General features: G+C 34.7%; 1 protein-coding gene across 4 annotated transcripts in view; it reads right to left on the bottom strand.

Moving 5' to 3' along the window:
• The window catches only part of LOC150099984 (tubulin monoglutamylase TTLL4-like), a 548,120-nt gene that overhangs the window by 292,600 nt on the left and 228,324 nt on the right, over positions 1-27,196 (bottom strand). For all 4 annotated transcript variants that reach the window (XM_090402675.1, XM_090402676.1, XM_090402677.1 and 1 more), the window contains exon 9: positions 1,181-1,309. In XM_090402675.1, the coding sequence (XP_090258801.1) occupies positions 1,181-1,309 (129 nt within the window). The remainder of the gene's footprint in view (positions 1-1,180; positions 1,310-27,196) is intronic.

The raw sequence follows: 27,196 nt of genomic DNA, 5'->3' as shown, positions 1-27,196 counted from the left end.
AATTTATCCTGAACACCCTGTATCTATCTATATAAAAATATGAGATAATGTGGCATGTCAAATGTATAAGTAAGATGCTAAAAATGTAATATTTGCATTTGATTTTTGCAATATTCGCTGTGCATGTTTTGTATTGAAAATAAATACAATAAATATTATAATAATACATGTCTATATTACGATTTTTTTGAAGGGGGGGGCCGTGAAATATTTTAATTTTTCCAAGGGGGCCCTGACATCCAGAAGTTTGGGAAGCATTGCTTTAGACAAAACATTTAGTTCATTTATTAGTGGTTTATTGGTTAAATTTATAACCAGCAGTTGCAGTTAGACTCAGTTATTGGTTGAAAATTGTGGCAGTTTCTTCCTTCTAATATTGCAAACTTACAAATTAATTCACATTTATGGATGAAATGTGCCTGTCTGCCCGAGGTAGCGAAATATGAGAAATTAACTCAAAATGGTCTTGATTGAGAATGTCTTTTAGAATACTTTCAAGTTCCAGAAGCAATCAAGGCATTACTAATAACGACTGGATGGATACTTTAATTTTAACGAAATTAGGAACAATATATGCTACCCATATACGCTATATGGTTAGTGTATCGGCTCTCCAGCCAAAAGGCTGTGGGTTCGAATCCAGGCGTGGGCATGGATCTTTGTGATTGTCTCTGGAAATACTAGTGGTAGTCGGCGTTGGTGTAGTCAGTTTGTGGATTGAATGGTGGAGACAGAGTTGTAGAGCAGGTCCCTCGATAAGTCTGTGGACTCCCTGAGGTGTCAAAATTATAATAATATCAGCAATGCAACAACAACATTTAAGGAACAAGTCTATTATACACATTCGCTTTCTTCAAACGAACCTTAAATTCTATATAATGTTTGTTACATGTGTAAGCTGTGAAACCTACTTTAATATCACTGTAGTAATATTAACTGAAGAATTAATATATCTTCAATTTAGCTAATTCAAAACAGCTGAATATCAAAACTATGCTAATTATCAAACTCAATATGTGGCATATCTGAATGAACGATGGCCATCATATATCCCACATCACCTTATACACTTAAACATTTTAAAATATTTCACAAACATTATACAAAAACAAAGATGATAAATAATAGTACAGAGGAAAACATTTTTAATGGTGACCATGCTTTAAAATTTGTTACTTACTTTACAGATGCAAAACGAACAAGACCATCATCAAAAATGTAAATTCGCAATGGATCGAAACTGGTAACTAAAACATATACTCGAAGATCGAATTTTGTTCCATTGATTAAATAAGGATTTGAAATATATCTGAAAAATAAATGAGTTTTTTTTTGTTTCTTATGAAATTAAATAATTAAATGGAGTTATTTCCTCCGGTTTCATACAAAATATCTGTAACATAAAATAAAAAAAAAAAAAAGGGGGGGGGGGAATATATATATATATATATGTATTAAAGATACCAAGCAATTTTATAAGCTAGGTTTTAATCCATCTTTTTTCCCAAGTAAGCAAATAGACAAGTAAGTCAAGTTTGCGCCTGCAAATCTGAGGAACTCGTGGTAAAGGTGGAGTAAGCTCTGATGACTTTCCTCAGTATTTTCCCCTAATGGAAAGCACATCCCTTTGCGGAGATGTATGATGCTATGCTTTAAAGGCAAGGGCCGCTACCCAGACTGGTTTAGACCTTTATTGGGGTCTCGTCAGTGGGAGCCAGACCTAAAAATACCAAGGTTGAAGTAATGCAGAGCTTATAAATTTAACCTAAACAAGTTGCCACAAGGTATTTTGACCTTATTAAATAAAAATCTCAGGATGAGAGTAAGATGTAGAAAGTTTTTTACCTTGGGTATATAGTATATTAAAGATACCAAGCAATTTCATAAGCTAGGTTTTAATCCTTTCTACATCTTACGCTCATACTGAGATTTTTATATAATAAGGTCAAAGCACCTTGTGGCAACTTGTTTAGGTAAAATTTATAAGCTCTGCATTACTTCAACCTTGGTATTTTTAGGTCTGGCTCCCACTGACGAGACCTCAATAAAGGTTGAAATCAGTCTGGGTAGTGGCCCTTGCCTTTAATGCATAGCATCATACATCTCTGCAAGAGGATGTGCTTTGCATTAGGGGAAAATGCGAAGGAAAGTGATTGGAGCTTACTCCACCTTTACCACGAGTTGCCTCAGACTTGCACTACGTGCAAGCACAAACTTGACTTACTTGGGAAAAAAAAGGATTAAAACCTAGCTTATAAAATTGCTTGGTATCTTGAATATACTATATACCCAAGATAAAAAACTTTCTACATATATATATATATATATATATATTCAATATGTTTTAACAAGAAGACAGACTCAAAAGTTTGTCAAAATGCAGTAAATATAAGAGTCCAATATAAATGACAATCAGAAAGCTCAACCAGATAAATAGGAAAAAAAAATGCTTGTAACAAATGATTGTTGGTAGAGCTGAAGTCAAAATTGCTGTCTTAAAACAGAATGACCAATAGTCAATACTGGTAAGAGTATTATTAATGAGAAAATTAGAAGATGCTATGGATCATTTCTAGTCAATGCGATCCTTATAACTTCTTTTTGACACTTCTAAGATGCTTTCAACCTTATCAAAAAAATTAAATAAGATACTCATTGTAACATCAAGTCAGAATATGCTCAAAAAAGTAACCCTTGAGAATTTTAGAATTTTGAACTGTAATGCAGATAGAGTACATATCAGCCATTTAAATTTATATTTGTGTGTGTATGTGTGTGTATATATATATTTATTAGAAAGAAAGTATTATTAATTATTATTAAGAGTCCTCCAAGGAGTCATGAAATTCATTGAGGGAGGCCAGAAGTTCTTGAATATATTCACAGTATACTTTTCATATATCAGTCAGCCATCTTCTCATCTGATCAATATCAATTTAATTTTTTTTTTTTTTTTTATATATTGATCCCATAGACATGAGGTCAAGGATCTATAAGTGCATCATTGTTATGTCTCAATCATGGACTCAGAACTTTATTGACTTTGTTTTTTCTTTTTTCAAGAGTTGAAGGTTGTAGTGGTTTGGATATACTTCTTGTGTTAACTGTCCCAGAAGATGACTAAATGGAATAAAAGAGGAAGAAGAAAACAGATTCAGTGTGTTTGCTGTTGCAGAGGAAAGGTGTGCTGGGCAGCTCTTACTCTTCTATTAACAGATGCAAGGAAGTGGAAGAATGATGGTTGCCAGTTCAATGAAGCAATAATCATTGAAATACCTGCAGAACAGGCACAAAGCTGAAACACTGAATCTGTGTGTGTGTGTGTGTGTGTGTGTGTGTGTGTGTGTGTGGGAGAGACAGAAAATTTGAAGTGAATCTGTAATAGAGGGATTGTTTTTTAATCTAACTGCTCTCTGGACAGCATCAAGAAGGTTTAGAGAAGTTTTAGGTGCTTTACTCCAAACATGTGGGCAGTATTCTAAACACGGGCAGATTTGGGTTGTGTCAATTGTTAACAGTTGGTTGGGTGTAAAATATCATCTTGAATGAAAAAGAATGTCCAATTTTTTGGAGGCCAAGGAAGCTACTGTTGCGAGGTATTTTGCTAGGAGAGACTGGAAGTTGACTTTGAATGGAAGTGAAGGTTAGTCCAAGGAAAGAGATCTGATCTTCTGCTGATTTGTGTATTACTGAGGGTAAGAAACTGTAGGCTGAGATTTCTTGTGCAAGAGAAGTGGCAAAGACTATGTTTTGGTGGCAATGAACATGACCAACTGCCCTTTCCCATTGAAGGATAGTATATAGATCATTGTTTAAGGCACTAGTTTTAGATGATCTTGATGCTTGGTTTATCTGTGCACGGCATGGTTTGTCAACTGAGTAGAATGAATGGAAAGTACTATTGTCTGCAAGCCTGTGGATAGGATAGTTGGTGATTGAGAGTGGGTTGTTTCTGTACATTAGATACAGGGCATGTGACAGGACAGAGACCTGAGGTACTCCTACATTGGGGTGAAGTGGGATGAGAGGAAGCTATCAACCATGACATGCAATAAACAACAACAGAGGAAGCTAGCAACCCAATTACAGAAGGTGACAGTACACACCAAAGGGTGGCAGTTTGTTCAGTAGGCCTCAATGTCAGCCATGATCAAAAGCTCTGGAAATGTCAAGAGTAATGTCCAGTGAAGAAGCACAGGTTTCTCCGAACCTTTCCAATGCCCACTGCCAATATTTTTTAATCCAATCCCATATTCTCCACTTTATGCAACAGTCTTCCATGCAGTATTCTGTGAAAAGTCTTAGCAAAATACAAAATTTCCCTTGCCTAACTCAGTGGTAACATTATTATAGAATGTGAGAAAACTGCTAAAACATTACCTTCCCTTAATAAATCCATGCAGTTCATTGAAAAGTATATATATATTTTCAGTGTTGACCCATTTCTGTATGAGCCCTAATCAACGTTTCCAAAATCTTCACTAACACTCCAGAGATATTGACAGGTTGATAGTTGGATATATCGGTTTTTGCAACACCCTTATGCAATAGGATTACCGTACAATCTTTCCACTCCTGTGGAATCTTTCCTGTTCTAAGACTCAAATTATATAGCCTGGTCAAAGGAATAGCCACTTCGTCTGAACACTCTTTTAGCATAAATGCTGATATCACATCAGTCCTTTTTTGCTGAATTCTTATTCAGTCTGTGTAAGAACTCTAGTAACACCTCATCATATAGCTGAATTTCTTCATCCAGTGAAGAAGCAGTGAGTGGAATATTGCACACCAGGTTGACAGATTTTAGTAAAGTAGCAACTCATTAGTTGAACAATCTATTTTGCATCTGTTACTTGCTTACCATCTGCTTTCAGTAGAATTATTCTTTCATATTCATTCTTTCTTTTACTCACAGCATAATGATAGAATTCTTTTGATTGTCTTTAGCTTGCACAGCCTGTTTCTTTCATATTCAGACTTAGCTTTCTGTACAACAGTTCTGACTTCTAGACTACTGCTTATAATTTTCATAAACTGACATCATCCTTATGCATGATATGGTACTCCTTCCATATCATCTTTTTCTTATTAATCTCTTGCTCAATTAGAACACACATCCATTTCACTCCTACCATATTTATTCTTCAAACTCTAGGGACACATTCTGACATTGCTTCATTTAAGTACAGTTATCCCTGGACTTACGTCTGTTCGAAGATACATCCATGATCCCATAAGGCGATAAATAATATTTTCGACTATACTTTCGAACATGACACAAGCAAGCGTAAAGTAAAAAAGTTTCTATTTAGCAACAATGGATCATGCGCAGTGACAACAACACATTCAGTGGCAACTTCAGATGACAATCGGCACGTGTCTTCAACATCCTCTGTTGATTTTGTTTGAGAAATAGGTTATTTGTGTGTTTATTGTTATTTTGCAATATTTTGTATAACATCCCCCCCCCCAACACACCCAATCAAAAAAACCTAGTGAAGAATCACAGAAAAAGAGGAGAGCAATTGATCTTGAAATGAAGTTGCAAGTTATAAACCAACATAAAGCTGGTGAGTCCATCAATGTGATCACACATGACTTCGGATGATCTCATTCTATCCTTATTTTTCAAAATGAAAAATAAGGATAAAATCGTAGAGGATGTGAAAGGATCTGCTTCCATTAAATTGATGATAGTGGCGAAGCAATGACAAGGTCCTATCGGTGATATGGAAAAGCTACTTGATTCATGGATCACCTGAACCAAAAGCACATATCCCTTAGCACTATGACCACAACCACTAAGGCACTTTTTTCCACATTCTGTGGAAAAAAGAATAAAGGAACATCAATATTATATCGAATGCATGAAACCTCATAAGTCTTGTCTAGCACAACATAGCATCAACACTAATCATAATAACTAGTGGAATAAAGATTGTCTTCTCCACAGATGCAGGTTTATATATGAACGCCTTTTTAAAGAAAGTTGCGAAGCCCTCTTACATCGGCCGAATTTAAATCGAAATGACTGTCTCTCTCTCCCAAAAGTTTGGGAGACTCTTATTTTATGCAACCACCAATGAAATAATTATCTTTAAAGAATTATTTAATAATATTTTAGTAATTAATCTTCTGGCACGTGGCAACAATTTATTTGGTGATCCACCGGGCTGTTCTGTACTTTGTATTCCATTCCTTTAACTGTTTGTTCTACACTGAGGATGTACTCTTACTTTCAGTATGAAATATTTGTAGCTTTATTTAATTCAAGTTATTACTGTGGTCTATAAGTGTTCCATTATTAAAAATTATTACTGGAGAAAATTATTTGACATAGCAAATATTTAATATGGATGAGACCTTATTTGGGGAAAAAGGTCCAAGTGGACATTCATCCACCAAAAGCTAAAATCTATGCCTGGTTTCAAAGTGCTTAAAGACTGTATTATGATCATGTTGGGGGGGGGGGGGGGTAATGTGGCTGGATATAAACTGAAACCATTTGTGATATGGCACAGTGAGAATCCACAAGGCATCAAAAACATTAGGAAGCCATACTCTTTCAGCTCATTATCAGAGCAATAAGAAGTCAAAAATTGTTTAAGGAAGCCTTAATCAACTGTTATGCAAGGGAAATGAAAGCAATTGTGTGAAAGAAAATGTAGAATTTAAAATTTTATCAATAAGCCTGTAGATAATAAGCCTTAAACATTAACTCCCCCCAATCCAACCGATGGATCGGGGGGAGATAGTGTTTAAGGCTTATTATCTACAGAGAACTTTATTTTCACAAGCCATTTCTGCCACTGAAGGAAATGATCACTCTCATGCAATTCTGCAAAGCATTCAGTATTTATCATGCTATTAAAAATATTGCTGTGGCTTGGGATGAAGTGACCCCTTCAATGTTGTTGAGTCCAATGAAGAGCTTCTAGACATGACCGTGGGTCTGTAGCACTGCTTTGGCAATATGTTGAAATTTGATGGAGTAGAGCATTTCACTAGGGTTATTGTCGATTTTTTGCAGAGCAGCAGCAATTGCTGGACAAGAATAAATATGGACAGGTGTTAAACGTTCAACTCCTGGACAGTTTTTGCATGTTTCACAGCTCTTACTACCGTCTGGCTGAATTTTCATGCCTTTAAAATGTTCCTTCCTTAGTCTGGTGATGACTGTGGTTATTTCTCTATTTTCATTAATTTCACTGATTTCATTTTTCTTCTTGATATTTTGTTTTACCAATCTTGTTTTGGTGACAGCATTAGCATCGGTTAGTGATAGTGGATGTAATTTTTGAGGTAAGTATCTTGCTTCTTTGGTTAGTATGTCTGTCTGCTCTTTCATTGCCTTTAATATTTACATGGGCTGGTATCCATTGCAGTGTGCAGTTCTTATTTTTCAAATTTAAGGTAGTTAGTAGTTCATGAATTTCCTGTGTGAGATTTGTTTTTCCATTTTTTAATGATTCAAGTGCAGATTTTGAGTTACTGTATATGGTTATTCCTTCTGTAATGTTTATCACTGGATTTGAGAGATAAAATTTGAGAGTTGTTTGTATGGCTGTTAATTCACAAGTGAAGTTTGAAGCTATTTTGCCAGCTGTGGTTTTGAATTGTAATATTTCCTCACCTCCAGGTAGAGTTAGAAACACTCCTGAACCTCCTTGGTTGAGTGTTTCATCAGATGACCCATCAGTGTTTAAGTGGTGTACAGTGTCATCAAGTCCGTTTCTTTTATTTTCTTGCAGTGAATCCTTTTTTGAACAAGGTTCGATGAGATTTAAAAGTTTAAGTAATATTTGTTTTTTTTTTGACTTCTCAACGTATGAGTGGCATATGAAAAAAAACATTAAAAAGGTTTGTGCACGATTTTGGAAGTTTTGAATAAAATCAAGAAATAGTGGGCTTAGCAAACAATATGAATCTCGAAGTAAATGATGATGATATAGTTCAACTCACAGAAAGTCCCCCTAAGAGTTGACCAATGAAGAATTGGTTGAACTGAAGGAACAATGTTTTACAGAAGAGGAAGAATGAGAAAAGGAAGAGAGAAAAGAGAATCAAGAAGAGGTAGTTAAACAATTCACAGTGAAGGGTCTTGCAGAAATGTTCTCTGCAGTTTGTGATGTTCTCAAAATGTTGAAGAAATGGACCCCAATGTTCAATGCTACTTATTAATAGAGAGTAATGTACATGATGTGTTTTTTTTTGTTTGCTATAAACAAATTTATGATAAAAAGAAGAAGAGGAATAAGCAAAGAATAGTAAGCATTTTCATCAAAAAACAAAGGTTACACCAGAAGAGCCACAGGCTGGTCCTTCATATAGGGAACGTCAGGAAGACGTAATTATGAAGGAAGATTTGGATGATTATTCTCCTGTTTTATAGTGGCAGTAACGCACAGTATACTGTTTTATAAGGTTTAAAAATTAAAATTACAGTTAATAAAATTAAAATTAAAGTTAGATACTTATTACAGTTAAGTATCTAACCCCTACAACTCTGTTAATTTACATCCTGCCAGATGGAATGGAACTCTGATTCTAAGATGAGGGATAACTGTATTTTTTAAATACTTCCCATGCACTATTCATATCCTTCCCATCTAACAACTGATACTATGGTGCAGAATCCAGCATACTCCTCAGGCGGTCATAATTTCCTGCTTTGTAGTTCAGCATGTAATCGTTTCTGAATGGAGCATTCATAAACTTAGCCACTTAACAAGTGGGTAATACATGATCACTGTTACCAACAGGAGACAGAATAGTAACATCTTTCTAACTGACATCCTCTCTTACACTATAATCAGATCTACGTAAATATGTAAAAATCAGAATGGCAGTTTTTACATATTATCCTTTGTAGCATTCTATGATCGCATTTGGTGTGTGTGTGTGTGTGTGAGATGGGTTATCCAATGTGGGTAGTATTTGCAGTTGAGAGACTCCCTGCACTTCCATCTCAGTATGGTATCACTGACTATTGACCTGGGATGGCTCAATTTGTCAACAATTTGCCGAACAGATAGGCCTGCAGCATAGCAGATTATCACAACACCTCTTTCAAACTCTTATCAGTTCCTTTCTCACAGCCCTTTCACCCAGAGACAGTTGCACTGAATTGGGAATCATATTCCTTTAATTTATATACTCGCTGCAAAAACATAATTCGTTACATGGCATAATGCACCTTGTCCATGAGTGTAATGGGCAAGGTGCATTATGTTGACTTCTTTCCAAGCAGTGTATAAACCAAAGGGGGGAAGACCAGCTGCAAGATGAAAAGACCAGTGAAGCTGGAACAGGCAATTGGAAGCATCCCATTCCAACAATTTATATACCAGCTACAAACATGCAACTAGCATGATGCACCTTCCCAATGGGAGTGTCCATTTACTTCTTTCTAAGGAGTGTATAGACCAAAAGGAAAGAAAGAGGAATACTGGTTGCAAGATAGAAAGACCAGCAAAGCTGGAACAGGCAATTGACTAATCCTTGAAGAGAAGACGATTATGATTACCAGTTTCTCATTCATCTTTATTTGGTGATGCATATCTTCGTCACTAGCAAATGACTGACTAGGTCTATTATAACATACCACTATGTATTTAATCTTGTTAGACTCCACTGCACACCAGATGGCTTCAAATTCACTGCTCCATGAAAAACTGTTACTAGTATTGCAGTCATAGGCCTCAACTCTAACTGGATTAAAGTCATCTGATATCATTAGCAGCACACCCTGTCCTTTCCTATCCTGTCTACCCTTCCTCAAAATACTGTACCCTTTACATTTGATACTAGTTAATACATCTGCTTTTGATAGCCAAGTCTCACTAATGCCCAGAATCTGAGGTCTCAACATATTGACCAAGGCAACAAACTTTACCACTATGCAACATTACACTCCTAGCATCTGTGTTCATAAGTTACATGGTTTTTTTTGTACACTTTTCTCTGTAGTCTGCATTACACATTTATACAATTTGCAGATCTCTGTTCTTATCTAGTGCCTTACTTAATATGTCCAAACCGGATGAACAGAACATTGTTCCTTCCTCATAACTGTTTCACTGATAGTCTCCATTCCCATCATCAACACAACTGCATATCATTGTTGTTCTTACACACAATAAAACAGAGGATCTGAAATAGAATCAAATCGTTACCTCTTAATTGGAAAAATAAAATGGGAACCAAAATGGAAAAGAACAAAAAAAGTATAAGGAAAATAAAAATTTTGAATCCTTCAAATTAGACTTCTGGTCGACAATAGCATTAAAGACTTGTATCAAAAAAGAATCTCTTGGGGGAACCCTGTAACCCCTAGAGAGCGTGTACTCTGGGTGGCAGATAGGGGAGCCCACCATGTGTGTGTGCATATGCGTGCATGAGTGTGTTTGTATATATATATATGGTGGGATGGTCCGAATATACTGAATAAGGACTCGTGGACCAACAGAGCCATAATGGGCAATCATCTTGATTGTAAGGGAAGCGGCACTCCCATGGACCCCTAGCTGGATCTATCCTCTCCTTCTTATACGTTGAGGAAGATCCACTTATTTAATCTTTCCTATAAGGCCTTATCAGCCAACTCCTCTTATTTTATGATCCTTATGCTATTAGAGTACTCGAGGGCCATGGGTTCTTTTCATTTCTGGCCTTACAACTATGCCCTCTCAATAAACCTTACTATATTTCTTCTGCAATCTACTCTTTCCCCTTCAATATACCCTATTCCTCCTATGGGTTTAAATTCAGAAGAAGGCTGGTTCAGAAGCCTTAAGGTAGCAGCCCTACCACTGAACTATTCCATCCTCAGGCTAGTCCCCTGACATGGAGAACATAATCCTACTTGTAAGCTGACAGAAAAAGATAATCGGATTGAATCTATGGGAAACAACCCTGGAATGGAAAAGGTGAAACGAAAATGGAAACGACAAAATATAATACACATAGTAAACTCAAATGTAAGAGGAATAGCATATAAAGAAATAGAATTAGACCAGTTATTAAATAAAAGAAATTTTAAAATAGCAGTATTCACTGCAACAAAAAAGAAATTAAAAGGAACTATGAGAACCGAAAATTTTAATGTGATATACAGTGGAGTCAACAGAAACCAAAGAGCACAAGCAGGAGTCATGATTTGGATTCATAACTCCCTTTCAAAACAGTTAAAACAATGTAAATTATGGAATGAAAGAATAATAGAAGCTAGAATAAAAATAGATAGAGGCTATTTAACAATAATTAGTTTATATGCCCCAGAAGGAGGAAGAAAACAGGATAATACTGATTTTTATAATCAGCTACAAAACATATATAATAAAATAAATAAAAATGATTACATAATTTTAGCAGGAGACTTAAATGCAAAAATTGGAAACACCAAAATTAATAATAATATAGGAATACATGGAGAACACCCTCTAAACAGAAATGGTAAAAAATTGATTGACTTTGTAGTTTATAATAACCTAAAAATAATGAATTCCTTCTATAAACATAAAGACATATATAAATATACTTGGGCAGCAAGAGGATGGAAATCAATATTAGATTACTTCATATTAAATGAAAAGATGTCAAAATTTTCACTAGATGTTAGAGTTCACAGAGGATATGAAATAAGCAGTGACCACTTCCTTGTTAAAATAAAATTAAGATTACCACCTAAATGGCTACAAGTAACAAGAACAGAAAGAAAAATTGAAACATTTGTTTATAAAACTAGACTATTGAATGACACAAATGCACAATGGCTATATGAACAAAGAATTAACCAATATCTAGATAAAATAAAACAAAATGAAGAAATAGAAAAAGAATGGCTTAATATAAAAACGATACTAAATGCAGCAGCAAATGAAAGCTTAGGAAAGACCAAAAAATTCAATAAAAGAAAAAAACTGAAGATCTGGGATGATACAATCAAAGAAATAATCAAAAAGAAAAAAGAAGCCTATCACAAATGGTTAAGCAGTAAAAGATTAGAAGATGAAATAGAATATAAAAGAATAAGAGCCATAGCTAAAAGAGAAGTCCGAAAAAGACAGAGAATCATGGAATAAATTTGTTTCTAATTCAGAACATGATTTATATAAAATAAGACCCAATGTATATAAGATTTTGAAACACTTAAATGCAGATACCAAAGAAAACATAAAATTAAACACTGAATTGAAATTAGAAGAATTTCTAAATTACTACACAGAACAGTGGACAGATAAATATTTTAAAAAAGACAACTGGCAAACAATTAACGAAAATGAAAAGGAAATAACTGAAGAAGAATTAGAAATCAGCCTGAAAGAAACAAGCAAAGGAAAATCACCTGGAGAAGATAAGCTAGGTTCAGAACTACGCAGGAACATGATTCAAAGAAAGACTCTTATTATTTTTAAATAAAATTTACTCAACTGGGATCAGGTAATAGAGATGACCCTAAAAACTATAGAGGTATCAGTATACTAAATTCCTGTTACAAAATATATAGCAGAATCTTAAATAACAAGCTAATGAAATATTCCGAAAACTTTATTCTAGAAGTACAAAATGGATTTAGAAAAGGACGATCATGTATAGACCCAGCCTTTTGCCTAAAATTAATAATAGAGAAAAGAAGATAATATAATTTAGAAACACATATTGCATTTATCGACTTTGAAAAAGCATTTGACAAAGTTAAAAGAAACATATTATTTAACATATTAAAAGAAAGACGAATACCAAATAATATCCTAAAAGCTATCACAAGTATATATGAAAATAATCAAATACAAATAAGATTAAATTGCAAGCTATCATATACAAGAGAGATAAACCAAGGGGTCCGATAGGGATGTCCCCTCTCAGCAACTCTTTTTAATATCTACTTAAATGAAATAATAATAAAATGGAGTAAAAATTTACATCAAGGAATTAAACTTTCTCCTACAGTTAACTTAAACACTCTCCTCTTTGCCGACGACCAAATAATAATTACAAATTCTAAAGATAACTTACAGAAAGCTATTTTAAATCTAAATGAGATATCCAAAGATTATGGTATGATAATATCAACGGAAAAATCAAAAACTATGGCCTTTAAAGGACAAGATCCAGCAAAAACTAAAATAGTAATAGATAACAAGATCTTAGAACAGGTGAATTCATTTAACTACCTAGGATGTGTGATCACATATGAAAATGAAAAAGATATAAACCTAAAAATTGCAAAATATTTAAAAATAACAGGTGTAATTAACTCTATATTTAAACCAAACCTAGTTCAAAAATAAACCAGGCTAAAAGTATACAATACATTAGCCCTACCAGTCTTAATGTATGGAAGCGAAATCTGGACAATAAAACAAAAAGACAAATAAAGATTAACAACAGCAGAAATGAAGTTTATGAGAAAAACTGCAAAGTATACTCTATTTGATCACAAAAGAAACGAAGATATTATGAAAGAATTAAACCAAGAACCAGTAATAGAAAAAATTAAAAAATATAAACATAAATGGATGGAACACGTTTAAAGAATGAAAACAGAAAGATTACCAAAACAAGCCTTAACGTACAAGCCATTAGGAAAAAGAAAACCAGGACGTCCTCTTAAACGATTCAATGATGACTTCTAAGGCCGGAACAGGCCATGCTATGCCTAAATCCTTGATACGCATGATGATGATGATGATGATGACCAAAAAAGTATAAAGAACTGGATGATAAATATAAAAGAAAATCAGAATATAGAAGAAGAAGGTCAAACCTAAAAATCATGTGACAAAAGCTGCAAAAGAAAGTTTAAAAAACAAAGAAAATTGGGGGAAAAAAAGGCCTTAGGGACTGGGATGATGAAATTAAAAGCATTATTAACTGGTGATTAGTTTACGGAATTAACAACGCATATAAAGTATATTAATTAAAGGTAACTTTAATGAATAACTTCTATATTTCGGCAACGTCACATTGCCATCTTCAGGAACATAAAGATATGGTATGTGCACGCAGGCACTAACACAAAGCAAATGAGGAAGAAAGCAAGAAACTAATATTGTTCCTAATGTCCTAATGGTGCCCTCTGGCAGGCTAATTTGGTAGTCTTGGCAGTTGGGCTGAAGTTCTCATAATGTAAGTCTCCCAAATTTGGGGTAGTTTCATGCACCCAAATTTGTTGAGGTTAGGAACGTTTTTTAGAGCTGCTGAAGATTCTTTGAATAATCTTTTGTATTTAAACTTGCTACGATGAATTATTTTTGTTTTCTTCCAACGAATTTTATGGTGGGTATCTAAGGCATGGTCTGCCAGCCCAGAGCGGCTGTACTGGTGGAACCTGATGTAGTCTTGATGTTTTGAAATCCTGATATTTGTTGTTCTGCCTGTTTGGCCAAAGTAGGACAATTTGCAGCTGCAAGGGACCTGGTATACACCAGGTAGGTCTAGGGGAAGTGGTTGGTCTTTGGTAGAGCGGATAAGGGATGCCAACTTTTTATATGGTCTGTAACAGGAAGTAAGGTCATATTTTTTGAGGATATTGGTTATTTTCTCAGAGGTGCCCTGGATGTAGGGGATGGTGATAGACTTGGTGTAATCTTTATTGTGGAGGGGGAGAGAGGGGGGGGTTGTGGTTTACTGGTTTTAGTATTTTTTGCATTTTTTTGGGGTTATAGCCATTGGCTAAGAAAGTGTTGAGGATGTGGTTTAGTTCAGTAGTTAGGGCCTTGTCATCTGAGCAGATTAATTTTGCCCTGTTATATAGTGTTTTTATAACCCCATATTGTTGTGTGGGGGGGGAAACTGCTGGTGAATGTATCTGCCAGTATGGGTGGGTTTTCTGTGAACAGAGAAAACCAAAGATCCATCAAGCTGGCGGGTGATTAAAGTGTCTAGGAAGGGGAGGGTGTTGTTTTTCTCTTTTTCTAAGGTGAACTGGACTCTGGGGTGTTGGTTGTTTAAGTGTGTTAGGAAGGAGTGGAGTGTGTCTGAGCCATGTGGCCAAATAGCAAACACATCATCCACATAACGAAGCCAAATAGTGGGTTTTTGTGGGGTGGAGTTTAAGGCTTTCTCTTCAAATGTCTCCATAAAGAAATTGGCCAAGGGTGGGGAACGCGGTGAACCCGTGGCTGTACCCTCTATCTGTTTGTAGAACTTTCCTTGCCAAACGAAATAGCCTGAGTTCATTGTGAACTGAAATAGGGCTGAGATATCGGGAGGAAACTTGGCTTGGATGAGTTCTAGGGCTTCTTTGAGTGGGACATCAGTGAATAGGGAGGAGACGTCAAAACTGACCATTATGCCAGCGTGTTGGAGTGTGAGGTTTTCTATACTGGCTTTAAAGTGGGCTGAGTTCTTTATGTGTGATGGTGTGTTGCCAGTGTAGTGTGTGAGCGTTTTGGCTAAATGTTTGGCTAATTTATATGTTGGGGAATCAATGCCATCCACTATGGGACGCAATGGCACATTTTGTTTATGTATTTTTGGGAGTCCATATAATTGGGAGGGGTCTAGAGTTATAAGGTTTTAGTTTGTTGGCGACTTCCACAGGCCAAGAAGTGACCTTCTTAAGGAGTCTGTGGAGAGTTCTAATCTGAGAGCTGGTCGGATTATATTCAATGGGGAGGTAAGTCGTACGGTCTAGTACTAAAGCAGTTAGCTTACCTTTGTAGTCTTTTTGATTGAGCACTACAGTGGCGTTTGTGCAATAAATGCATTATTGAAGAAAAGAAAAAAGCATATAAAAATTAGCTCAACCTGAAGACAATAGAACCAAAAATCGAATAGAGCAGAAAGAGAGCAACAGCAAAAACAACATGTAGGAAAATGAACAAACAGATGGGACAATTTTGTAAAAAATTTAGAGAGAGACCGTATGCTCAAAAGACCTAACACATTAAATCCTTAAAGACCTAATGACACTAGAGAAAAGCAGATATTAATACCATTAAAACAGAAACATGGCAAAATTATTACCAAGATTTGGTAGTAATTTCATTCAAAAAAAAAAGCATTCAAAACAAAAAAATCACCCTTTGTAAACAACTCGGAAAACTTCACTTTAGAAGAATTAGCAGAAACATTAACCCAAGGCAAAACAGGAAAAGCTCCAGGAGAAGACAATATAAACTTGGACCATTTCAAATATGCAGGACTTGAATTCTCACTCAGGTTACTTAACTTTTATAATATGATTTGGAAAGAAGGAAAATGCCCACAACATTGGACAAAAGCAATAGTTATCCTCATCAACAAAAAAGGTTACAAATCTGATTGTAATAATTATCATAACATCAACTTACTTGGAACCTGTTATAAAGTATATGCAAAAATCTTAGCACATACACTTAAAAGTATAGTTGACCCAAAATTAATAGAAGAACAAAGTGGATTTAGAAAAGGCAGGTCTTGCATAGACTCTGAATTTATGTTAAAATTACTAATTGAAAAACAAAGAGAAATGAACACAGAAACACACATTGCTTTTATAGATTACACCAAAGCATTTGATAAAATTATCAGAGAAAAACTATGAAAAATCCTGGAAGGATATGAAATACCAAACCAAATATTTAGAGCCTTATTTAATATATATCAAGATCATAAAATATTTGTGAGGTACAATAATTTAACATCAAGCTGGAGACCAGCTTGATGTTATGATTTTGTCTATATGCATACACCCAATCATAAAAGAACGGAAGATAACTAATGAAGAAGGATTCGATATAAACTATAAAAACAGATTAGCTACTCTACTTTTTGCTGATGACTAAATAATCCATGAAAACAATGAAGATTAACTACAAAAATCATTATGCAGTCTAAATAATCTGATAAAAACATATGGTATGGAAATATCAACACATAAAACAAAAGTCATGACCTTCAAAGGTGATAATCCAATAAGAAGCAAAATAGTAATAAACAACAAAATAATTACATTCATAATTACAATTACAATATATTCAAATATTTTGGATGCACAATGTCATGAAAATAAAGCTAATATAGAACCATAGATATTAAACTTTTAAGAGTAAAAGGCAATTTATAAATAAAATTTTTAAACCCAATTATGTACAAAAACACACACACAAATAAGAATCTACAATACAGTAGCTAAACCTACCTTACTTTATGGCAATGAGATACGGACAATAAAAAAAAGCAGATGAAAGAAGATTTGAATCATCCAAAATGAAATTTCTGTGCAGAACTGAATTAGTCACAATAATGGATAAAATGAAAAGCAGCAAAATCAGAAATAAACTTGGAATTACAAACTCCCTAAATGAAACAGTTATTTGCTATAGATAAAAATGGGAAGAGGAAGGAGATTGACACATTTGTCTCATCGATGGAGCAACCTACGACAGGAGCACGCATATGGCCAAGGTGGCGATGAGCCTATAAGGCGAGCCACCCAAGAGTAGTTGAGAGAGACGAAAGAATAATGAAATATGCAAATGACGTAATATTTATTATTATTATTACAATATTATCGATAATAAGGGAGACTTCCAGGAGTCAGGGACTTATGGCGAGAGGCCACATACTACACACACTAGATCATACTTTTTCTTGAATTCAATGACAATCCTTTCCAATCACACATCACTTCATGAGAGAAAAATCTAGCTCGCACCCCCCTTCTTAGTGGCATTCATTCATTCATTCTCAGCCTCCAAGGATGCCTTCTTGTCCTTTTTCCACTCTCCATAAAATGAAAAATTCCATCAATTGACATCTTGTATGAACCTTTCAGAAGTTTGTAAGTCTCAATCATATCAGCTCTCTTTCTCCTGTTTACTAGTATCTGCAGTCTACAAATTCTCAATCTGTCTTCATAATCCGTATTCCACAATCCTGACATCATTTTTAACGCTCTCCTTTGCACAGTCCCCACTGTATCAGAATCACAACAGAAATCAGGAGATCAGACCTGTGCACAATAGTCCAAGTGAGGTCTTATCAAGGCCTCGTAAAGAGGCAAAATGGCATCCTTATCTTTACATGTCAAAGTTCGTTTCAGCAATTATCTTTTCAGGTGTATTTGCAATCTTTGCTACATGGTCCCTGAACTTCAGCTTGCTATCTACTAACACTCCAATATCCCTAGCCTGATCAGTTTCTTCTAACATAATTCCACCAAATAATATGACATTGGATATCTAATCATGCCATAGTGCATGACTTTGCATTTACCAATACTGAACTAACATCCATTTTCCAATGCCCACAATTCCAGCCTATTCAAATCATTCTGCAATTACTGCATATCAGCTGCATTCCTGATTATCTTACCCATCATTGCATCATCAAGAAATAGCTGTATGTTGCCTGTCAAATCCTTCCTAGTGTCATTAATGTACAGATTGAATAACAGTGGATAAAAGGACTGATCCTTGTGGTGCACCACTGGTTACCTTAAATTCAGTCAACCATCCTCTTATCCATGCTAATATTTTATAATCCAAACCCATATTCTCAAATTTATACAACAGTCTTTCATGCTGTATTCTGTCAAAAGCCTTAGTAAAATCCAAAAGTATCATGGTGCATCCATTCCCCTTGTCTAGTTCAATAGTCACATTATCATAGAATGTGAGCAAGTTGCTAAAACATGACATTCCCTTAGTAAACCCAAGCTGTTCATTGCAAAATAGAGATTCTTCATCAACCCATTTATGAATGTAAGTCCTAACCAAATTTTCCAAAATATTCATCACCAGTCCTGAGATACTGATTAATCAATAGTTGGATACATCAGTCTTTGCACCACCCTTATGCAATGAGATTACCATACATTCTTTCCTTTCAGTTCTGAGACTCAAATTATACAGCCTGGTTAAAGGAAAACCAGTCCAGCTGAATACTCTTTCAGCATCCATGCTGATATCCCATCAATCCCTATTGCTAAATTGTTATTCAATTTGTGCAACAGTTCTAATACCTCCTCCTCATACATCTGAGTTTCTTCGTTCCAGTAAAGAGGTAGCAGAGAGCTCAATATTGCAGACACTAGGTCGACAGCTTTAAGCAATATGGGCACTCATTAATTGAACAACCTCTTCTGCATCTGTCACCCTGACTCCATTTGAATTCAGTAGATATTCTTTCATGATCATTCTTTCTTTTACTTGCAGCATATTCGACAAAATTCTTTGGTGTTATCTTTAGATTGCAGAGGCAGTTTCTTTTCATACTCAGACTCAGATTTCCGTATAACAGCTGCGACTTTTCTGGACACTGCTTATTATTTTCATAACAGACATCATCCTTATACACACAGTATTTCTTCCATATCCTTTTCTTTTAAATCTCTTGCATGATAAGATTGTGCATTTATTTGACTCCTAATCCTGTTTATTCTTTGAACTCTCGAGACACATTCTGATATTTCATCATTTAAGTATTTTTTCGGAGATTGAATAGTTATATCTTTAATTGAAACACACTAGGACACTATAATCAAATCTAATACCCTTCTCCCACATGCTGCTTGAGAAAGTTGTCTCGTAACAGCTCAATAAATTCAGTTTCATTCTTCTCATGAGATTTTACTGTAACCCAATCAATGTTTAGATAATTCAAGTTCCCCAATTATGATTATTCTTTTTGCATCCATCGTCTTTATTTGGCAATGGATTTCTTCATCATTACCAACTGATACACCAGGAATGTAACAACGCTGCGCTATGTAGTTAATCTTGTTAGATTCCACGTTTCTTCTATCATTAGCAGAATACACCCTCCTCTCCTGTCTATCCTTCTTAAAAAAATGCTGTACCCCCCCCCCCCCAATACCAGTTAGCATATCTGAATCTGATAGCCAGGTCTCACTAATGCCTATAATCTGAGGTCCCAATTTATTGTCAAAGTCAACAAACTCTTCTTTGTTTCTGATACTCCTAGTATTTGTGTATAGATATAATAAGCTATCTGAATGTTCTTTTGTATAACTCTTGTCTGCATGATATTATAACAGATAACAAAGCAAATATCCAATACGAGCTTGCAAAATTATAAGAAAATAAACTTAAATAAAACACAGATAATGAAAATTGGAGGATACCACGATATATACAAATAACATTTAATCAGGAAATCTTAAACAAGTTAAGTGTTTTTAATTACCTAGGAGCACACTTAACTTCCAATTTAAATGACCTAACAACAACAAAACACAGAATCTCCGTAGAATGGTCAACAATTAATAAACTGAATAAAATTTTAAAATATTAAAATTCATAAAAATAAAATTATACTAATGCATAATACCTCCAACAGCTCTGTATTGGGCAGAAACTCAGACCAAAAAAAAAAAAAAAAGCAGAGAACAAACAGTTGGCTTTTGAAATAAAACGCTTAAGGAAATTAAACAAAACTTATTAGACATAAAACTAACGCACAAGTGCTGCAAGATTTCAATATCTTCAAATTCAACAATTCTTAACACAGTTAAAAAGCATTGACTCAACTAGTTTCACCATATTCTGCAAATGGGACTGAGCAGACTTCCTCGCTTGATGTTTGAGGGCACTATGGAGAGAACAAAACCCAGGAGAAGACCAAAATTAATATAGCATAAAGCCATTAGAACTGCATTGAGGTTTCAAGCCTGTTTGCATATGAAAGAACTTCCTTCTGACAGGGACAAAGCTGTATAATTGAGAGAAGACCTCCACATTGTCTTTAAGGGAATGCGGAAAACCAACCAAGACTTCTGACATAATATGCAGTCCTCATCTTTTCGTGGCGCACCCTGTTAGGTATCTACCTGGATACTTAACAGATGAGGTTGGATTGATTTAGTTGCATTTCATACTGAAAAGAATAACATGTAAGAAAGTTTTAAAGCGAAAAAAAGTTGAGCAGCTCTCAGATGTGAACTGTAGACTAAAATACACAAACATTATTCAAGAAAAAATTAAAGAGTTTGAGAACAGAAACCAAACCTTGGAGATTCAGCAGCAAGCCTTGAAGAAAACCCCGATTGATTCAGCCAGAGAGGCATATGGTGAGGTTGTCTGCAAGGATAGAAAAATCAGAACTCCATAGTGGACACAAGAAGTTAAAGAGGCAGTGAAGGAAAACAAGAAAGGATACGAAAGTTCCTCGCAAGTCAGCTTATGCTCTTAGAGAATACAGAGAAACATGTAAGAATGCAAAAGCATTGTGTAAAATTATCTAAACAAAAGTCATGGAAAGACTTTAGAGAACATTGAAAATAAATATCAAAAAGGTGGTAAAATAGTATGGAGGCTGTTGAAAAAGCTCAGAAATGGAGGAAAGAATGCTCTAAAATGAATTAGAGATGATAGGTGACATGAAAACTATATCCTTGATGGAGTAATTACTTTGAAAAATTGCTAAATGAAACAATCAGTGATAGCAGTGGTAAAAACACTCAACAGGCATGCAATCAGGAATACATATCCATACTCGAAGTAGAAAAAAGCCATCAAAAGCCTGAAATGTGGTAAGGCAGCTGGAGTAGATGATATTCATCAAGAAATGCTCGAGTATGGAGGTATAAAAGTTTTACAGTGGCTGCAATGCATAGTTCAGAAGGTCTGGACAGAAGGACAAATTACAGATGATTGGAGTAGAGCTCTCATAGTACCCATATATAAAAAGGGAAATAAAACTGAATGTGAGAATTATAGAGGTATTTCTCTACTGAGTGTTCCTGGTAAGATTTATGCCAGTATACTTGAGAAACTATTGAGAAGGATTGTGGGAAGGAAGCTTGGTGAAGAACAAGCTGGATTCAGGCTAAATTGAGGCTGTCAAGGATCAGATTTTCACTTTATGACAAATAGTTGAGAAACCATGGGAATATAACAAAGATCTGTATTTAAGTTTTGATGATCTGGAAAAAGCATATGACAAGGTGCCAAGAGAGAAGCTATTCAAAACACTACAGTTGTATGGTGTCAGTTGGGCAATATTTCAAGCAAAACTTAGTCTTTGAGTTGTAAGTCAGCAGTTAGAATTGAAGTACAAGAAGATGGTTTAATGTTAAATGTACCGTCAAACAACAATGTGCATTATCCACTCTGTCATTCATTATCTACATGGATCACATTATGAAGGAAAGTGTTATTAAACCTAATATCAAAATTGGAGATGTTAATGTCAGCTGTTTGCTTTATGCAGATGATGTATACTTCTAAATATAAATCTGCTACAAGTCTGCAAGATTCCCTGACTAAACTGAATGACTGTTGTAATAGATACGGTATGGAGGTCAGCAATAACAGAACAAAGACAATGAAAATAGGCAGAAGCATTGAAAATATCAACTGCATTGTGAATGGAGAACCTACAGAACAAGTAAAATATTTCAGCGACTTGGGCACAATTTTTATTCAAGATGGTAAATTAAATATGGAAATAGACAACAGAATCAGCAAAGCTGGTATGGAAGGAAATCAACTAAATAAATTTATATAGAATGAGAGAGAAATTAGTCAAAACACTAAATTAGCTGTATATTAGACACTGTTCAAACCAATTTTAACTTATGGATCTGAAAGCTGGGTTAGAAGTAAAACACTTGACCAGAGACTGCAGATATGAGAGTCCTGAGAAAGATTAGGGGTGTGAACAGATGGCATCAATGGCAATATCATATTAAAAAACAAGAATATTAGGAAAGTACTTGAGATGGTTAGCATCCAGAAATGTGTTAGCTGAGCTAATCTCAGGTGGTATGGTCACTTAGACAGAATGGGAGAGGAAAGATTAGCAAAATAAGTGTTCTCTGCCAGGTTGGGAAGAAAAAGAACCAGAGGAAGACCAAGATATAGGTGGATTGATATGGTAAAAAGTGCCTTAAAAGATAGAAATATAAGATCTAATAATGTTGGAGTGTTGATTAGCTTACAAAGCAGGCAACTGATTGATTTGGAAGAAAACTGTAGATAGGGTATTAGTAATGATGTAAATTTTTCCTGTAGTACTATCCTATCCTGTATACCCCCCCCCCTTGAGGGTCCATGTCAGGTAGTTGATGATGATAAATGGTAATGCTTCTGACAGAAGAATGAAAGGCTTTTATTCATGAGGGACTCACCCTGTCTTGAAGATGGAAGAGAAAAAGAAAAATCAAAGAAGCAGAATAATATAAAATGCTAAATTTAAAATCTAAAATCTAAATGCAAAATACAGCAATCCCTCGATTAATGTGTCTGATTAGTGAATTTTCGATTAGTGCGTCATTTTTTTTCTATACCCAAATTCGATTAGTGTGCCTATACACATCTTAAAAATAAATGTTACAAATTTAAAAAATTTTTCTCTCTGTAAATTTTTATTGCTAACTATTTTAAAAAAAACACTCACCGGGATGAAATAATTTAGTTACTGATTTAAAACATTTAACAAAGTGAATTTTAATGGCATACTACATTATTTCCATGTACACTCTGTTCCAAATTTACCATCAAAATGTAATTCATCTGCTAATTACAGAGCCTTTTGATAATCATATCCCATCCCTCCTTTGCAACTGTTTTTCTTTATTTATTTAATTCAAAGTATTTTACCAGCCTTTCATCATGAGTAAAAGAATTAGTGAGCAAAAAAGTGGACGGGTGAAGATGATTTGAAAAGTAATCTCATTGGAAGAAAAACTTGGAATAATAAAGAAAAATGAACAAGGCGAGTCCAAAGCAAAGATAGGAAAAGAATCCAAAAATGGGTGAATCAACTATAAGAGCAATTTTAAGCAAAGCTGCTGAATACAAAGAGAAAGGTAAGGCTGCTTCAAGTTCATCATGCATACAGACCACTCGAAATCAAAGTATTATAATCATTGAATTAGAGAAACTTCTTTCTACATGGATCGAAGATTGTAATCAAAAACGGATCCGCTAAACACTGATTTTATTAAATCAAAAGCATTAAGTCTTTTTGCAACCTTGAAAGAAAGAGCTATTAATGATGGAAAAGAAGAAGAATTCCACACTAGTGCTGGGTGGTTTGAGTGTTTCAAAAAAGAGAAATAGCCTACATAATGTTTGAATCACAGGCGAAGCTGCAAGTGCAGATAACGAGGTGGCCACAAATTATCCAGAGATTTTGAAGAAAATTGTGGAGGAAGGGGAACTATTATGACTAACAAATATTTAATGTCAATTAAACCAGCCTTTTTTGGAAGCGAATATCTTCCAAGACTTTTCTGGCCAAATCAGAGAAATCTCAGCCTGAAGTCTCAAACTCGAATGACATTTCTACTGGCAATACGTGAGCCGTTTGGAATCGCATTCTTCCACATTGCGCAAAATGATTTTAGAGGCTTTTCAAATGAATCTAAGTTAATTAAATCTGATTCTGAGAAATTGGGTGATTCTGCCCTGTAAAATTTAGATGCACAGCAGGAAGATCCTGAAGAATATGAAGAAAATTTTAATTGCTGAAAAGCCCAAAGAGATTTCACGGAAACAATTTGAAAATTTTCATACAATCGAAGTTTTTAAGCAGCAATGCTTAGAGGTTGGCCATGATGAAGAGAGAAGCAGTAAAATTTGCAGAAGAGGCAATAGGGCCATGCCGTGTTTCTTGCAGTTGTATGCAAGAAACAGAATGCCTGCGAAAATACGTTAGTTCAATTCTTTGTTAAGAAGTAGAATAATAAATTGATATTCTGAATATGTTTAATTGTCTATCAGTTCCATGGTTTTCCTTTAACTAGGCCCTGAGATATACCCTAATTCTTTTATAAAAAAATAAGGGTCAAAAAAGAAATTTGAGGAATGAATTATACTTTTTCCCATAGAGTATTATATTCGATTAGTGCGTTTTCGATTAATGCGCCTGTTTTAAAGAACACATTAGCCGTATTAATCGAGGTATTGCTGTACTACAGATGTATTAAAAGCAAATGTAATCAACTGCCTCGATATCTCACATAATGCAATAAACATTACATGGAATATGACCGCTATCTAGACTGGTTTTACCATTAGGTTACAAAGCAGCACAGTGACAAAACTTTCTACAACTATCTTTAATGTGGAGTATTTAATAATATTAGTCCACTACTTTTTTTACTACACCATTACTGTTTTTACTATATATAAAAAACTTGTATAAAGAAAACATGACTTCTCTTCATGGGTCTGGCTCCCATTAATGAGAACTCAATGAAGGTCAAAATTGGTGTGGATAGTGGCCCTTCCCATAATGACTTTGCTTTATGAGACTGAGACAAATGATGTAAAATCTACAGCCTCTATATATACACACATGTAGATGGTTGCAAAGATATTTCATGCATAACATTTGTTTGCTTATGCTTGGATAAAGGATTAAAACAAGGATGTAATTTCTTGTCAAGTTTAATATACCATGTAAACCAGAACTAAAACTTTCTATAACTATCTCTGATCCAGAGTATTGAATACTCCAGATCAGAAATGGTTGTAGAAAGTTAGCAAAATGGTGTATCACCATTTTACCCACCTGTATATAGAAATTATACAACTACTGCCTTGATTAAACCTTGGTATCTAGTTCTAGTTGGTATCCTGGGTCTAGTTCCTGTTGATGAGAGCTCATAAATAAAGGTGTCAAATTGGTCAAAGTAGTGTTTTTGCATTATGGGATGATCCCATAATATGGAATTGATTACAATATTACAATATTTTTACATTACAATTAAAATGGAATATTTTAATATTACAATATACCATTCGTAATTTCATATATGCAATTACAAATAGAAACTTAATGCTAAAATAACAGATATTTTTAATATTACTGTTTTAACATTAAAAGCATTAAATACTATAATATTACAATATTCCATTTGTAATTTGTAGATTCTATTTCACTATCATATTTTTATTATTATAAGATCTTTACTATGAGTGTTGCTTAAGGCAAAACTAGATACCTGAGAGAAGACCTCTATATAGCCTAAAGAATGGAGAAACTGTAAAAGGTTTCAAGTTCAGTTTATAATTTTCACCTTCTCATGCTTCACCCTTCTATTGGGTATCCACCTGGATAGTGAGTAAATAAGAACAGGTTAGTAATTTGAGACTAAATTGACCAAACTGTATTCTTTATTGGCATAATCCAGAAACAATGATACAACACAAAAATATGTCACAACAGCTAGTGCCCTGCCTAGTAAACAAGGCACGAGATGAATTTGTCGGGGAACTAGTGCGAACAACGAAAAATCAGCTAGTGAAATGAAATCAGCCTCAGCAGAATTTCAAGACAGAATGCATCAACATATGACAAATCCATGTAAAAATTACGTCAAATAAGCAGACTTTTTGAGTTGCAGAAATAGCAACTCAAAATAATTGGGGTTACCAAGATGATGATGAAAACGACTCAAACAGGTGAAATACAGCTAAATAATAACTATAATATGCTGTATTCAGCCCTACGTATTGCTTTCCGTTCAAGAAGTTTATAGAAGAGAGAGAAGTTGACATAAATAAAAAGGAAAGGAGAAGGTGTTCTTGTAGAGATATAAACAGCCAAGTATGAAATGAATAACAAATATTTATTGGAGAAAAGCAAAGCTAGCAATAATGGTAAGTAGCAGTTACAAGATTTCTGTTCAAGACATGGATTAGCCATTACTAAAACCATGTTCTATCATGAACGTATGCATAAAATCACTTGGTCATCCCATAATCTGTTCAGTTCTACTTTTACACACCGCATTGCTTTCTTACATTTTCCTTTGTATTCTCTTAGGTACATGCTGACTTACTTCCTGAAAATTTTTATACACTTTCCTCTTTTCAATGATGACCTCCATGGAGTTCAGATTTTTCTCTCTTTGCAGACAAATTTAACAATGTTTCTTGGATTAAATCCATGAATTTGACTATGTTTGGAAACCTAACTTGTTAATTTTAATTTTTATAAAAAATCTGCTAATGACTTTTTATTTTCCAAAAGAAATACAACTTTTCAATATTAAAACACATGGCCATTTAGCCCTACCTAACTTTTTTCTGAAGACTAGCGGGAAGCTCGCCTCCATCTTTAGCCGATCAAAGAACATCTGGCCCAAGACATTCGGTGCTTTAATTGGCACCTGCGGAGTCAAAGTATGGCAGAAAACTGCCATCTCGTGATCCCTTATACTATATATTATTATTGTCTGGTGCAAGTCCTATGGTCAATTTTCCTGACTTCACGGAATGTCCCAGTTTCTGAA

The sequence above is a fragment of the Typopeltis vanoorti genome, chromosome 13, assembly GCF_054136105.1.
Source record: "Typopeltis vanoorti isolate ZY-2024b chromosome 13, IOZ_Tvanoo_1.0, whole genome shotgun sequence".
In the NCBI taxonomy this organism is placed as follows: Eukaryota; Metazoa; Arthropoda; class Arachnida; order Uropygi; family Thelyphonidae; genus Typopeltis; species Typopeltis vanoorti.
The sequence above is the reverse complement of the archived record's forward strand: the minus strand, read 5'-3'. Positions and strand labels throughout refer to the sequence as shown.